At 40.1% G+C, this 17,587-nt stretch overlaps 1 protein-coding gene across 3 annotated transcripts in view; it reads left to right on the top strand.

Annotated features, from left to right (window-relative positions):
- The window catches only part of LOC128859267 (homeobox protein vnd), a 54,406-nt gene extending 38,742 nt beyond the window's left edge, over positions 1-15,664 (top strand). For all 3 annotated transcript variants that reach the window (XM_054096131.1, XM_054096132.1, XM_054096130.1), the window contains 2 exons: positions 8,071-8,765; positions 13,709-15,664. In XM_054096131.1, the coding sequence (XP_053952106.1) occupies positions 8,071-8,765; positions 13,709-14,625 (1,612 nt within the window). In that variant the 3' untranslated portion in view covers positions 14,626-15,664. The remainder of the gene's footprint in view (positions 1-8,070; positions 8,766-13,708) is intronic.
- Positions 15,665-17,587: the final 1,923 nt, after the last annotated feature.

The raw sequence follows: 17,587 nt of genomic DNA, 5'->3' as shown, positions 1-17,587 counted from the left end.
GACTGGTTTAATCTCACTTGCCACCATTTTTTTGTAGTGGCTGCTACTAAACTTAGAGCTCTAATTTAAACAAGAGGCTTAAGACTCCCTTTGCGACCTAAAATTTGTTTAAATTACTGTACTACAATTAAAAATATATAACTAATTTAGGGCAATCACTTGAACAAAAATCACGGCATTCAGGAATCTTCAGCAACATAAAAGCCCTTTGCATCCATTAGCTGCTTTCTTTGCAAAATTTGTCATACAAGAATCTACTTACTTGAATTTGAATTGAATTTGAAAAGGTCGAGCCAAGGAGCACCAGGAGATTTGGTGGCTCCTAAAACACTCAGGCTAAAAAGCCCATTGTATTTAAAGCTCTGGAAAGGGGTTAGATAGTCAAGGAGGGAGGGAGAAAAGTATCATAGAAAGAGATAGGAAAGAATAGAGACAGAGATAGAGATAGTTAGTCCTGTGAGAATTTTCCAGATTCTTTGGCAAATCTGTAAATATCCTCCAGTTTTAGAGAACGAATATTACTCATTCTCATGACATCGGAACCCAATACTCGTAGTCGCGCTCTAGCAAAGGCAGGACACTCACAGAGAAAGTGCTCAGTGCTATCCGCCTCCTCCAAGGATGACAGGCATACCGGGTCCTCGATGATTCCAATGGTGGTCATATGCTGACCCCATGGGTTGTGTCCTGTAATGATGCCGACCATCAACCGAATGTCTTTCCTTCTAAGTTTTAGTAGAAAGTTTGACAGTTTTCTGTTCGGGCTTGTCACAAAACACTTTGCAGTTCTGCAGCGTTCTAGACCGGACCATCGCTCTTTATGTAGATTGCCTACATAATCGTTGATCCAGTTCTTGATTCCTGCGGGACTGATTCCGATTATTGGCTCTGGCCCCTGTGGAGGCACCGCTGCTCCACGGTTGGCCAATTCGTCGGCAATTTCGTTTCCTTGAACACCGGAGTGTCCCGGAACCCATATAAGTACAAGCCTGTTTTGTCTTGCGACAGAATTAAGCTTCTTCTTACATTCTTGAACAATCTTTGAGGCTTGCTTCGCGTTCTCCAGGGCCTTCAATGCAGCCTGACTGTCACTGAAGACTCCAATCTGTTTCCCGCTCCATCTCCTCTCGATTATCCATTCGGCTACTTTTAGGATGGCAAAAACTTCTGTTTGGAAAACAGTTGCCATTCCCCCCATAGCGTAGTGATACTTATTACTATCACGCAATGGAAATCTGACATCAAATTTCCTTCCGAATGAAACTGTGGGTATCAGGTCATCTTTAGGTGCCAAAAACAGTGGATACTGCTCCGACAGCAACTTAAAGATTTCTCTGTGTCCCGAAGTTCCATCTTCGTGCCAGAAACCATATTTATGGAGTCTACACATTGCTTTTATTGCTTCCTGTTGTATCTTAAGATCCAGGGGGAGCAAATCAAGCATAGCATTTAGGGCATCTCCAGAGGTTGTACTCATGGCACCCGTGATGCATAAACATACACTTATTTGCAGCCTGTATAGTTCCCAGATTGTGGACTTAACCATGCTCCGTCGCCACCAGACCACAGAAGCGTAAGTGATGATTGATCTAATAAGTGCCGTGTATATCCATAGGACCACAGCAGGTTTCAGACCCCAAGTTTTGCCAAAGGCTCTAGGGCATTGCTGAAAAATCTTCAATGCACGATTCACCTTCAGTGAAACGTGTGTCTCCCAAGTCAAGTTATCCAAGATTACTCCTAGATATTTAACTTCGTTGGAAAGACCAAGAGTCACACCTTTCAGTGTTGGAAGACTGAGTCCATCCAATTTCCGTTTTCTCGTAAACAAGACTATAGTTGTTTTGTTCGGATTAACGGAAAGACCTTGTCTCATGCACCAATCATCGATTTTGTCAAGAATCCTCTGCACTTTCGTGCAAAGCCTCCTTAAGGATTTATCCGATGTTAGCGCACAGACGTCGTCCGCATATGCTTGGACGTGAAAGCCGAGTTCCTGCATCTCCACTAATAGGGAGTCTACGACGAAGCACCACAGCAGCGGAGAAAGAACACCCCCTTGGGGACATCCTTGCTTGGCCCTGACTGTGATTTGCTCGTCATCGCTCCCACCAGCGGTTAACAGCCTCTCAGAGAGCATGGAGTATATCCATTTTATAATGGCTTGATTAACTCCGTGTCGTTCGGCAGAAGAACATATAGAGCCGAAAGTGGCATTATCAAAAGCCCCCTCAATGTCCACGAACACGCCCATTGTGTATTCGTCAGCTTCCAGCCCAGCTTCAATCTTGCTAACAAGATCGTGTAAGGCTGATTCACATGATTTTCCACTCTGGTAAGCGTGTTGATTTCTACTAAGTGGACTTCTCGGCAATACCCCCACTCGAATATGTTTCTCAACCACTCGTTCCAGACTTTTCAACATGAACGATGTCAAACTGATTGGTATAAAACTTTTTGCTAGGGAATAGTCATCTTTTCCTGGTTTCGGAATAAATACTACTCTTACTCGTCGCCATTGGGATGGTATATAACCAAATGCAAGACAGGCTGTGAAGATCCTTTTCAGGGCCTCAATCAGCCTGTCTCCTCCTTTTTTAAGCATTGCTGGATATATTCCGTCAGGTCCAGGGGACTTAAAGTTCTCAAAGGAAGATAAGGAAAACCTTATCGATTCCCTTGTCACTATCTGACTAGCAATATACCAGCTGTACCTAGAGGTTCCACCGTTGCCACCGTTGTTGTTCATGCCACTCTCAACTTCAGAGAGAGTTCTACTACCCGGAAAATGGGTTTCGAATAGAGCATTAAACATTTCCGATTTGGAAATGGTGTATGAACCATCAGGTTTTCGAATGGAATCCAGCCTTACTGAGCGGTCTAAATGAAGGACCTTACAAAGTCTCGCTGTTTCCCTCATTTCTTCGACGTTACTGCAGAAATTTCTATAGGATTCAAGTTTGGCTTGCCGTACCTTTTTCTTATATTCTCTCTGTGTAAGTCGATGATTGGCCCAGTCCTCTTCTGTTTTGGTCTTCAAGGCCTTATTAAGAAGTTTCCTGGACCGTACACGAAGCTTCGACAGTTCAGGGTTCCACCAAGGAACCGCTTTCCCCTGTCTGCTTTGCCTGAGTGGACACAGTTCCTCAAAGCAATTGATTAAAGTACCTTCTAATTTCTTAGTAGCATCTTCAATCATTTCTGCTGATTTGAGTTTTTTCAGGTTTGGTAATCGCTCTGTTACAAGCTCACCATACCTGTCCCAGTCCACATTTCGAGGATTCCTACCGGAAGGTATTGATATTGTGTCAATTCCCAGTCGGAATTCGATAAGACGATGATCAGAAAGAGAGTCCTCTTCCAAAACTCGCCATCGGTTGATTTGATTTCCAACTGACCTATTGGTAAGTGTTAAATCAATCACCTCTTGTCTCCTTCTGGTCACAAAAGTTGGTTTGTTACCAGTGTTTTGAATGACCAAATCGGATGACAGGATGAAATCCAGTAACTTGAGACCTCTGGGGTTGCATTTGCTGCTTCCCCACACAATGTTCTGTGAGTTTGCATCACAGCCCACTATTAGCCCCAGATTATTGGATTCTACGTACTTGACCACTTCTCTTAGCTCCCTCGAAGGAGGTGGCTGTAAAGAGTCGTAGGGTAGGTAGGCCGAAACTATAATAGCTTCGACACTGTTCCCACTTTTCAAGTACTTTATTTTTGCAGCAACGATATCTCCGGAGCATAGCTCTTTTAACATCGTGTGTTCGATCAACCTCGGCATGATAATACATGCTCGCGGTCTGACATTCCCTTCACAATGAAGTATATGTCCCCACGACATAGCACTTAGACCACAGATACGCTTGTGACATACCCATGGTTCTTGTATAAATATTATACAACCGTATACCGTGACGTAGATCGGGCTTACTGGGGCGTCTTTGTTCACACGAGTAACACTGCCAAGCCGGCGTTGCCGCTGTATATTTACGCGCTTAACTATGTCCCTAGTCACGTTTGAGCCACCTCACCAAAAGCGGACAATCCCCCAATGCACAAACTGCCAAAAATATGGCCACACGAAGAATTATTGCACAAAAGACCCAGTATGTGTAAAATGTGCTGGTAAACATAACACCCTTAACTGCAAAATCCATCACTCCTCCAACAAAAATGAAATTAAATGTGCCCTATGCGGCGAAAATCACACCGCAAATTATAAAGGATGCATGGTCTACAAAGCCCTACAAATACAAAAATTCCCCTCCCTCCGTAAAAAAGAACTACCAGCAACGCCAACGCCACCCACAGATCAGTATCAGAACTCTGGCACAAATAAACAAATAATCCCAGAAATATCGTACGCAGAAGCACTTACCAAAAATATGCCTTCATCAGCGAGCCATAAACAGCATCCTCCCACAATTAACACTTACCCGACGCAACAACAAGACGACTTACAAGAATTGAAACAAATGATGAAACAACTAGTTGCTCAAATGACCAACATGATGAATATCATAACCTTGCTTGTAACTAAACTTGATAAACAATAAATTAATAATCGCTATCTGGAATGCTAACGGACTATACCGCCACTTACTAGAATTGAAAATATTTTTAACAGACAATGCAATTGATATCATGCTCATTTCCGAAACCCATGCCACTGAGAAGACCTATATAAACATACCAAACTTCGATATTTATTATACAAATCACCCTGACAACAAAGCTCATGGAGGCACAGCTATCATAATAAAAAGAGCAATAAAATGCGAAGAAATGGATGGCTACAAAGCAGAACATATACAGGCGACTACAGTCTGCATCAACACTTTGACTGGCCCAATAAATATATCAGCTGTTTATTGTCCACCCAAGTATAATAATACAACACACCAATACCTTGATTATCTTAAATCAGTTGGAAATCGATACCTAGCAGGGGGAGACTACAATGCTAAGCACGTAACATGGGGATCTAGGATAACCACCACGAAAGGAAGACACCTATATGAGGCCATTAAGGCAAATAACAACAGCATATTAAGCACAGGAGAACCGACGTATTGGCCAACTGACAATAAAAAACTTCCTGACTTAATCGACTTCTGTATTACGAAAAACCTAACTCACGAAAACATTGCAATAAAATCATGCCTTGACTTATCATCAGACCACTCACCATTAATAATAACGCTCCAGGATAGACCTGTTAGAAAAACCATCACTTCGCTATATAACCATAAGACGAACTGGAATATATTTCGTGATGTCATAAAAGAAAACATGGAAACTCGAGTCTCTTTGAAATCCTCCTCCGAACTGGACAATGCAATCGTATACTTAAACGATAACATAATAAAAGCAGTAACACAATCGACACCAATATTAGACACCTTAATAACAAAGAAAATCCCTGCTTTTATTTTAGACAAAATCAAACAAAAACGCAAACTCAGGAAAGACTGGCAACGCTCCAAACACCCAGCCGATAAAGCTAAACTAAACAAATCATCAAACGAACTCAAAAAAATTCTCGAAGAACATAATGACAACCAACTGAAGAAGTACCTTAGCAGCCTCGAAACAACTACAGCTACCAACTATTCCCTATGGAAAGCAACTAAAAAACTCACCAAAACAATCATACGCAAGCCTCCAATAAAAACAAACTCCAACACATGGGCTAGAACAAGCAAAGAAAAGGCTGAAACATTAGCTGACCACTTTAAAACAATATTTACAAATAACATGGATAATAAAGACATTAATCTGCCGAATACAATTGAGAATGCAGACCACACAATACAAAACACGACAAAAGAAGAAATCAAATATTATATAAAGAAACTTAAAGACAAAAAGACACCGGGATATGACCAAATAAATGGGAAAATACTAAAGGAACTACCCGATACTATAATAAAATACATACGAGACCTCTTCAACGGAATAATTAGGTTACAATACTTCCCAAAAGCATGGAAAGTTGCACAAGTTATAGCGATCCCCAAGCCAAACAAGAACGCCACTGTTGCTAGCTCGTACAGACCAATTAGCTTGCTGCCCATCCTCTCTAAATTGTTTGAAAAAATACTGCTTGACAGAATTGCCCCGATTCTACAACAAAAAGACGTTATCCCCTCACACCAGTTCGGTTTCCGAAAACAACACTCAACTGTGCAACAGATTCACAGAGTAGTCAACAAAATTACAGACGACTTCGATAAGAAGAAATATTGCATTGCCGTGTATTTGGACATCGCGAAAGCTTTTGACAGAGTATGGCACAAAGGACTTCTATATAAACTAAAAACCATTTTACCACTTAACATATTTAATATCCTTAAAAGCTACATGTCTGATAGACACTTCTTCATAAAATATGACGATGAGTGCTCTGTTATCTTGACGGCGACTGCTGGAGTACCTCAAGGAAGCGTACTGGGCCCCATACTATACTTAGTATACACAGCAGATATACCAACGCCAACTACTCGAGGATCAATGATAGCTACATTTGCAGACGACACAGTTTTAATGTCAGCTAACCACAATGAAGAAGCAGCAACAAAAACACTGCAAGATACGCTATCAGCAACAACAAAATGGTTTGAAAAATGGGGCATTGAGGTCAATAAAGACAAAACACAACATGTAATATACGCGAAGAGAAAATCTGCAAGATATCCAATCCAAATTAACGGGGAAGACATAAAAATACACTCAAGTGTCAAAATACTTAGGCATAACGATTGACTCAAAACTCACATGGAAAAAACACATACAAAACAAGAGAAACGAGATGAAAAACAAATTCCGACAACTCTACTGGCTACTAGGAAAACAATCAACGCTAAGCTTACTTAATAAACAAATGATATACAAATCAATAATCAGACCGACATGGACCTACGGACTAGAAATTTGGGGGACTGCCAGTAAATCAAACCTACAAATCATTCAGAGAAGTCAATCTAAGATGCTAAGGACCATCACAAACGCAAACTGGTATATAAAAAATGACGATATTCACCGCGACCTCGGCATAGACACTGTCACTGAAGCAGTAAAAAGAAGCAGCAGTAAGCACATCTTGCGACTATTAGAGCACAAAAACCATGAGATGAGACTGATACCGGAAATGGAACTTAAACCAAGAAGACTAAAGCGCAAAACACCCACAGATCTTGCTCGTACTGTAATATAAAATAAAATATAATAATATAAAATTATAATATAGAAAACTATGTATTAGTAAAATTGTAACTAAATACCACCAAAGACAATAATGTTCTCTTTCAAAGGGAAGGGACATTTTAATTCCAAACCCTAACACCAATTACTTATTGTTAATATTAACAGATCGTAATTTATAATGGAAATAAAAAAAAAAAAAAAACTATGTCCCGTTACCTGCATAGCTCATGCAGCTCGCTGTTCCACCGTGGACGATACTCCTCACCGATGTGGAGGGGGCCAGCAATCTACTACTAAACACACAATTTGGAGGCAGAAAGGTCCTCAGCTTAGTGTTGGATTTGAAGCGAGCTTTGGCCTACTTTCTGCTAACTATTTTTTTATTTTCGTTCGCTAGATAAACAAAGTTTATAAGTGTGAACGTACTACTAAATTTCGGGAGCCCGTATAAACTAAAAAATTACCATTCAGATTCTTTAGAGGCAGGAAAGTTCTCAACCCGCACAGCGTTCAATGTAAATTTCATCTCACTTGGAGCCTAAAATTTTTTAAATACATTAGTTAGTTTAACAAAATTTATATACTGGAATCTGCGGTGAGAGAAATGTATCAGAGCTTACAGTATAAAATAAGGCACCCAGCGATATTAATGAATATTTCTCAAAGAGTGTCATTTGAAAATCGTGAATTTTTTATAAGCTTAAAATCAGTATATAGTAATTAAAGCACAGTCGCTTTCAAGCACAGTCGTCTCCTTACGAACTGTCTCTCCACATATCTTAAACTTGCCTTTTACCCTATAATCTGTTAACTCCATATGCTAATTTGTTACTCATTCTTCCATTTTCTTCTTCTCCATAGTCTCTTCGACGCAAAGGTGCCCTCATCGCAACGCTCCTCCGGCTTTCACATATCGGATATACTCAACTTGGATGGAAGTGAACTGAAGAATGGCGTTGTGCCTTCACACGCCACCGCCGCCGCCGCTGGTCATCACAGTGAAACTGATATTAATCACCACATACAGCAACAACATCAGCAGCAAAACTCCAGCCATCTAACACATCTTCATCCGCAGCACCATCACAACAACAATAACAACAATACGAGCATACACAACAACAATAACAATAGTAATAGTAATGGTGAAGTACAAAGCGCCCATTTAACTCCGCCAGCCTCGGTGTTAAGTTGCGCGGGTCCCAATACACTAACAGTACCCAGTGATGATCAGAAAACGCAGCATTCCGCCGGTACCACACCCACCCCAGTAGCTGGTAGCGTAGTAAACGGCAACGATGGCAACGGTCAGCAAACTGCAACACATCATCCAACTGCAGCGGCAGTGGCGGCGAATGCCGCTTCTCAAGCCACTGCTCACCTCTTAGCTAGTCACCACAATGCTGTGGCCGCAGCGGCAGCTGCTGCAGCTGGTCAATATTTGCCAAAGAACTTCTCCGCTTTCAGTGATGAATTGTCGTCGTATCATCAGATGACGCACACAGTGTTGGCGCATCCGGCGCGTAGCGCTTGGATTAAGGAAAATGAGCTTTATGGTGAGTAAAATGAAACTACTAGTTTTATCTTTTCTTATTTCGGTAGGTATAGGTTTGATGAGCAAGGCTTTTCTCAACCAACAACCGCGGCAAAAGGATTTATGCTGCAAGCTTAATTTTGAACCTTGATGAAAGTACTAAATTTAATATTCTAGATCTTTACAGTCTTCCAAGTGGTCTTGCACACCACAGCAATTTAACATACAACATATCCAACCTATCGAGCCCCTTGCCCTCGGTTAAGTCAGACTGAGACATATACCGGTAATTCCGCCAGTGCGTCTGTACCCTCATTGTAAAACCGAATGGCTAAGTCTTACTCTGCTACTGAAAATTGTTCGTGGAGTCGACGGTAACTAAATTTGTTGTCCCCCCTTCCAAAGTGCGCAACAATCGGAGTGTAAGTGGATGCATCTTAGCGACGGTCCGGAACAGTTGCACTCTGATTCTCAGACAATTCTGCAGCAAACATTTTTTCAAATACTCCAAAACTCGGGTCAATAGCTGATTAGTTATGTTAAGAAATCTTAATTCATTCAATGAATCATTTTCTCCAATCGCTCATCTACCATTCCATTGCCTTCATCTGCTCCGACAAACATTCAAGAGGAAAAGCAAGCCGTTCTGTGGTCACGCTGAAGAATTCGCCGAAACTCAAGGGCTTAGAGAAAAACTCGATTTCTTAGCTTTAAATTTGAGACAAACGAAATGGTTTTCACTCTGTATATACTTTCACCAGTGTCTTCTTATAATTAAAGGTTATTTAGCACACGTAAATCCCCATTGCCTTGGCAACATAATCACACTTTTTTCGAATGACTTAATAACTGCAAAACGTCAGAGGGGGAATGGGTTAAAATAATTCGTACATTAAGACAGCTGCGGAATTTCTCAAAACATTGAAGAGGAGCACCTTTTTATAGGCCAGTATTCAACGGAATTGCGTGACAATTTAGTGAAACAAAAACTTAAAAAGGGCTTAGTGAGCAAAAAAATATAGAAGCCTCGAGTGGCGAGCATTTAAAAATATATGCCTAATCCTGAAGTGTAAAACAGCAAAACAAAAAACACAACAAAACACGAAAATACGAAAGGACGACGCTCACGAAGGCAGTAAACAAATATGATTAGACAAATTTGTATACGGAAATTTGAAAAGTAATTTGGAAAGTAGTAAGCAAAAGCCAAAAACAAAAAAGGCAGATGCCACTGAAGCTACGAGGGTGCACTGCATATTTGCTAACATAATTTGCGGCGCACGAAGGCAGGATACTCGCAATGCTCATATGTACGAGTACACCCAGTATGTGATATGTGCATTGTCAGTACACACCCATACACATGAATGGCTGCGTATTGACGTTGAACATCTGCCTCTTGTTAAGATTGCAATGTATCGATATGGTGTTAAATAAAAATAACTTTTTAACTTACAATTAATGACAAGCACAAACCTACCAAGTCAGTCGAGAGCCAACAACCAACCGGCGAGGAATCAACCAACAAAACAGCACCAACACTTACCCATAAAATATTGCACGTAGGGGAAATGGGCACTATGGAGTGTATGCGAAATGTAGCTAATTGTATTTGATGGCATACTTGTTGTTGTTGGTTTGTATAACACTCACCGGTGGTGGTGATGGTGGTTGGTTGTACGCTGAGCAAACACAACCAAAGGTTAACATGGAAAATTTGTCGGCAATTTTACGGCTACGCATTGTAGTCTTCATACATACGGTTTTTGGGAACACTTCTCTCCTCACCCTGCCAAACGATATGAAAATGCACAGAATTGCTTGTAGATGAAATTAATATACAAGCCAAAGTCGAAACGAGTACGCGCCCGTTGAGATGATTGTGAACCGGCAGTTTACTGCGTTTGATGTTTGGTTGTCGAACTTTGGCTATGGAAGCTTTCGATTTGAGTGTTGTCGTAGATGGCTTAGGGACGAGCTACAATTGAAAGTGCACATATAAATATAATTGTAGGAAGCTAACTGGCACAGAGAAAACTATATAAATAACGCTGCCGAAGATATCGCGGCTTAAAACAGAAAAGAGCCCGCACGAGATCGCACGCCACATAACAGTCCAACTCTTTTATAGGCTGCAACTCGACTTTGCAGACCAAAAATAAGAGAATACGCAAGTAGACAAATTGAAGTGCAATTTTGAGGGCAGTTTTGTCATGACTTCATTTTAGACAAAAAATGTGAAAATAGTGAACTCTTGTAAACAAAAATTAAACCTTGGGTTCGGTTAAATAAATTATTTTGTGCCATGAGGCACATAATTTTAGATGATATGAGGGAGAACGTAGTGGAGAATGTCAAAATAGCGAACTTTTGTAAACAAAAATAAAAATTTGATTTTTTTGCGACTTAATTTTCGATAAGATGGGAGTGGAATGCAAAAAATGGAACTTTTAAAACAAGAATTAGAAGTTAGGTTAGTTTAATGAGAGTAATTTTGTCGAGAGTTGTAGTTTTAGATGAGATGATGACAAAAAAAAATAACAAAACTTTACGTTAGTTCAACAACTGATTCTGTCATATTCGCTAAGAGCCAAGTGGCGGTACTACCAATGCGCCACCATCTCTCACAGGATATGGAATCCATTTTTCGCTCTACTACTCTCAAATTGCAGATATATTTAAAAACTTCACTTTAGAGAACAAAAGGTTTTGAAACCAAAAAATTGAAGAGTAAGAGGAAAAATCGATGTTTTAGAAAAAAGTTGAAATGACCAGAAAACGTCCATTAATATTGGTGAATATACGTTTTAAGTCTCACTCAGAGCTTCAATATTGTTTACCCACATAAAAAGGACATCTTAGGGAATTCCGAGAGTGTAGCAGTCGATATTTAGACTATCATTATTATACCCTCTTCCCCTTCCTCAGCCATACACTCTTTTCATAAAGTAATAGCATCAATTAAATACGCAAACCTCCTGCAGTTTTCACAATCCTATCAATCTTCATATACATATGCAGAGTAGAGAATGCATACGCGCGCACACACAAACACGTTCTGCATACTTCCGACTACCTGAGTTAACTCTGCGGCATGAGCCGTATGAGCCCTTTACTCATTCATCACTTTTTACAGAACAAAAGTAAGCGGAACAACAACAAAAGTGCATAAAAGGCGTCAACTATCGCACTGTGAACAAACCACATACACACATGCACGCGTTCTCATTCACATTTTACAAGCCAAACGCTACTCGCCTCCTTGTCGCTCACCCTACAAGCAAGAAATTTCCTCAATGCTTACAGTGATTTTTTGATTTTTTGTTTTCCTTTTTCTTTTGAATTTTCAATAACTCAACGGGCAACAAAGACTCAGCAGCGCTATTCTGCCCATTCACTTCCTACTTCCAGCGCTTCCGTTGTTCGTCAGTTCTTTCCACCAACTTTCCTATCTAACGCATTCTTTAGTGACTTCCCTACGAAATGGCCGTCGGTCGGCCGCTAAAATTTCTTCCATATGCCCGCTATAAAGCCGAGTATAGTTCGAGATCCCCTCTACTGCCTGAAATCGACAAACTAAATACTATTAAACGTCGCTTGTCCGCCCTTTGTCACCTTCTATTGGTTTTTGTGTGAAAAGTGAAAACCTCAAATGAAGGTGTGATCTAATCCATGTGCCATCCTTCCGGTTTGCCTTGGTATTGTTCTATCATTGTAGCAATATGAGATTGCTCTTGGGCGAATAGTGAGAAAAACTCTGAAATGAAAAGAAGAAAAAAAAACAAAAAAAAGAAATGATTGTAAATTTTTGATATACGGCAATTTATTTCCGCCCAAATTAGGAAAATTGACGGCTACGCTGTTTGTTTGCCCTCCCATGGTGCCTTGTTTAGAAGCTAATAAATTAAGGTATTTTGTAGAGTTCCCGCCCAGGATGTGTAACAGAGAGCGAGAGCAGAGAGTACAGGCCAGGCTTATTACGAATAGGGGAATTGCATTGCAATAGGAAAACAATGACAGAAGGATGTTGCAATTGAATAGCTAGAAAGACAAATTGTATTTTTAATAGCTGATGGGCATTAGAACATTACCAGGAGGAATAAAAGGCAGTGAGAATGCGTAGAAACTAAAAAATATTAAGCGGTGAGGAAACTGGGGAAGCAGAAATATTGCAGTCAGAAATATTAAACACCAAGAAAGCAGAACCATCGAGTAAATTCATTATGGTATACTAAAATACAAGTATTTCGCGGTCAAGCAAACTAACGAGAAGGCAATAGCAAGCATCCGAAAGTGTTTCTGCCATGAAAAAGCTTCTCATAAAAAACCATCCGCCGTTCAGAGACGGCATACAAATTTCGTTCGTTTCATTTGTGGAAAAATATCAAGGCACGCACCACAAATAGGAGGAGGAGCTCGGCCAAATACCCAATAAAGGATGTATATATAAATAATTGAAGCGCACATCCTTTCCTAGAAAGAACGGATCCAACCTCATATTTAATCTTAAGCGTTTCTTGAGTTACCCATTCACCACAGCATCTCAAACCATTATAAAATCTCACTAGAAGTTTGCTCTGCTTCATCGTATAAAATCAGTATCATCTTCATGATCTGCTTCTCCGCCCTTCCTCCGAAGAAAAGGTAGGAGGTAGTAGAGGCAGTTGAAAAGTCCATTCCGAATTGGTTGGGAACTTGTAAGAGATCTAGTTAAGGAAGTAAAATTAAGCTGAGGCCGCACCAATTTTTGTTTTTAAATTTATTACTAAGTAATAGATACCTTCAGTAAAGGAAATCACCTATTAGTAAACCCAAAAGCTTTTTCGGGATTCAACTGATAATGGTAACCAATAACTTTATTTAAAAAAACAAAAATCTCACTTTTATTTAATTTTGTCCCCTCCCGTCTACACCCAGAGTTTTTATCTTAATCAACGTTTTTCTTCTTCTTATATCTCTCCGCAGGCATACAACAGCCAGCCAGTCCTGACAGCACTTCGCCACACACCTCAGAGGTTTCCTACACCTACATCGGCTCCAATTGTCAAACCTCTCCAGCGCTTTCCGCTGACTACAAGACCTACAGCCGGTCCGCCGAAAGCGATGCGCTCTCCGTCGGCGATGCTAATTCGTTGCACATGCAAGCACATACCGGCTCAGCTCCCCACCAGCAACTACACGCGCTCCATCAACAACTTAACAAAACCATGCCAGGCAGTGCCGGTGGCAGCGTTGGTGGTAGTGGCACCGGTGCGGACAACACCAGCGCCGGCGGCTCCTCCTCCAATCCGCACGACGACACCCTCATCGAAGACGGCATCGAAGAAGAGATCATGGACGATGAGAATGACGAAGAGAATGGCGGCAATGGCTCCACCAATGGGCCCGACGGTATGCCGAGTAAGAAACGCAAGCGGCGCGTGCTCTTTACCAAGGCACAGACTTACGAACTGGAACGACGTTTTCGCCAACAGCGCTACCTATCGGCGCCAGAACGTGAACATCTCGCCAGCCTAATACGTTTGACGCCGACGCAAGTGAAGATCTGGTTCCAGAATCATCGCTACAAGACCAAACGTGCACAAAATGAAAAGGGCGTTTACGAGCACCACCCCGCCATGCATCCACATCACGCGGCCGCTTTACCCTCACCACGCCGCGTAGCGGTGCCAGTTTTGGTGCGTAACGGCAAACCCTGCTTGGCGGATGGCACAAAGCTACCGCAGGACTGCATGACACAGCAAATGCAGAACGCAGCAGCGGCGCATCATTTGGTGCTGCACGCGAATGGCGCAGCGGCGTACCAGCATGCGGCAGCAGCGGCGGCAGCAGGACTGCACGCAGCGCATGCGCATCCACATCAACGACCCTGGTGGCCCTAATATTGTTGAGGTCTAATGGATAGGATGTGGCGAAGTGGAGCTGGAACCAATGCAGTGTGAATGGAGGCTGAGTGGAGGTGTTGAGATTTGTTGCAAAATGTGTGACAGCAACAGCAATAACATAAGCATGTTGGGTGATAAAGCTTGAGCGGTAAACCATATTGGCTGGAAGACTAGTTTATACATTTTTTTTCGACGCAGCTGGTGCTTTTGGTGGCGCTACTCGAATATTGGACAATAATTTCAGAAGGCCAGAAAATAATGGAACAACAATAAAAAGCAAACGCTAAATAAAAAGTTTAAAAGAGTAGGAAATATATGTATGTATGTAGCAAAAGTGTTTTCTTGGTGCAATAAAACTTTGAGAAAAACAAAATTAATTGTTAAAGAAAATTTGAAAAAATCCACAGAAATTACGTAAGCGCCATTTAGCACGGAAATGTAAATATTGAAAAGATATGTAAATATTATTGAAAGTAATTTTCTTATGCCAGAAAGTTGTCAATATCTTCAATTGATGTTCTATTATTGCAGGGAAAAAGTTGTAAATATTTCTACTAACAGAAGACAAGAAATTTCAAAATTCTCGATTCTTTTTAAATGTTTTTCACTTCTCTAAATCTTTTAACTTTTCGTGAGTAAAAATCACTCAGAACTTCAAATCGTCAAACTGTTACTTTTTCTTCCTAACAACGCAACACAAGTCACTCAAAACTTAAGTGAATATTTTTAAGAAAAAAGTATACCATAAACGTAGTTTAAAAAATAAAATTAAGTGAAATTTAAATAAATTCAAATACAAAGAGCACAGGAAATTAAAAATAGAATAAAATAAAAAAATAAAATTACAAATAAAGTTTTTCCAAAAGATGTCTTGAAAATTCCTTAAACATTTTCTCAAGTTCTCTCTGTCATGCAAAACTCTTTTAAAATTTAAACAATTTTTTATTAAAATTTAAACGAAAGAATTCGAGAATCTAAAAGCCCGAAACTGTAATAATTATATATCTACCTTCTGTGTAAAGTTGTAAATTTTAATGTTAGTAAATAACAAAATAAAAACAAATTTATTGGTAAATATTAAAAATTGTAGTTTTTACAAACATAGACAAAAAGACGTAAGCCGGAGGTGAAGCAAACATTTTTCAGTGGTAATAAATGCGCAAAGCTAGAAAATGTAACCGAACGGACACAACGTCATTGTGACAAGTTGAAAGTATTTCCTTACAAACTTGAAGCTGAGCCCTGGTTATTCATCTCCCTGGTTATGCATTCTCGTATGGATGTATCAATCTCACTCTTACACCTTTCCGTTTATTCACTCAGTGCTACTACCCCTTCTTCTCTCTCTTATTTACCTCTACACTTTCAACTACAAACTTGCGTCATTGCCTTTTGTTTACCACGAAATTATTTCTTTTTCGTATCTTATCTCGTCACAATTATCTTTGTTTTCTACCGTCGAACTTCCTCCATATTTGGACATAATCTTACATATCCAATTTAAATCAATCCAGCACAGCCTATCTGAATCCCGTAGATCTCTTAGCGTCATTCATTTCGACTAATTATATTGATAATTATTGAAAGGTAGCAGCCCGAATAAGCAGCGATTGTGAAACAAAATCTTCATACCTACATACATAGTTGCCATGCTTGCAAAGGTAAAATCAATTAAAGTCTCCAAAAATTAAAAACAAAAATCACTGATAAACATAAACATACATATACGAGTGCGTACTTCCAGATTAAGAAAGTTATAGCTGGCCAGGTGGTAATCATACAACGGCCACGAGGTCTACACAAAAGCCTTAACAAAAAACTAAAATAAATCCTTCCAAAAACACAAAGCAATAGAAATAGCATAAACAGAAAATATCACGGCCTTGCAAGGGCAGAGCGACTGAGCTGTGAGAGCGACTTTCAAGCTCTCTAACTAACTTCGTACTTCCCAGCATCAACTTCAAACAAAAGTGGGATAGCGGCAAACTCAAGATCGGAATAGTTTTTAGTTCGAAAATTACATTGCTGTAATTCTAGACTGTTAATTTCCTTCCTAACTACTTAGCTCCACGTATTTGCGCCAGACTATCTCTTCGACTAACTCGCTATCCCTCGTCAACTGTGCCAAAATTTCAGGGAAATCGGAGTAAACCTTACGGAGATATTTGACTTAACCCGCAGTGGGTTAATTGGGGAAATTTTAACGACAGCAGACTTAAGACGTGTTTTATGGATTTATTTTCAGAACATCGAATTTTGGTTTTTTACTTTCTACTAACGCGCAATGCTTCCTAAATACTGGGTCAAAATTTCAAGGAAATCGGGGAAAAATTTACGGAGATGCATGGCTTTAACCAAAGTAGGTTAGTTGGGGAAATTTGAAGCATAGCAAACTTTGGACAAATTTTATGGATTTATTTTCAGAACATCGATTTTTGGTTTCTACGTTCTTTTACTTTATTCTATTATTTTCTTACCTGCCAACAGACTAGCTCAAAATATGCTGAGTAGATCAGGCTAATTTCCCCTCCAGCTTTCACCTCATACACCTGGTTTATCTGTAAAGAACTTTGAAATAATCTTTCTTAAACATACTGAATTTTTCGCCAACAGCTGATTTTGTAACAATTATCAATTACCGCAAATTAGCTTCACCCGATCCACCCCATGTATCTACTTAAAGGCAACACTTTTTGTGCCACAGCCAACACTCCACAAAGACAATTTCCTAAAAACATCGACGCCACAAAACACTCCCAATTCAAGTGCAGCTCTCGAGTATCTCATAAAACAAACGAGTGTTGAACTAATAAACGACAAATTAAATTACACATCAACATTGTAGCCAGCACCAACAACATCAATGATATTCCGTACACTTCGTCATCCAAGAAAATAAAAATCATTCCAGAAGCGTCATCAATAGAGTGCCACGCAGTACGAGTATGAAAACAACTGC

This window comes from Anastrepha ludens, chromosome 3 (genome assembly GCF_028408465.1).
Source record: "Anastrepha ludens isolate Willacy chromosome 3, idAnaLude1.1, whole genome shotgun sequence".
Lineage (NCBI taxonomy): Eukaryota > Metazoa > Arthropoda > Insecta > Diptera > Tephritidae > Anastrepha > Anastrepha ludens.
This window is presented reverse-complemented; position numbering and strand designations above follow the sequence as displayed.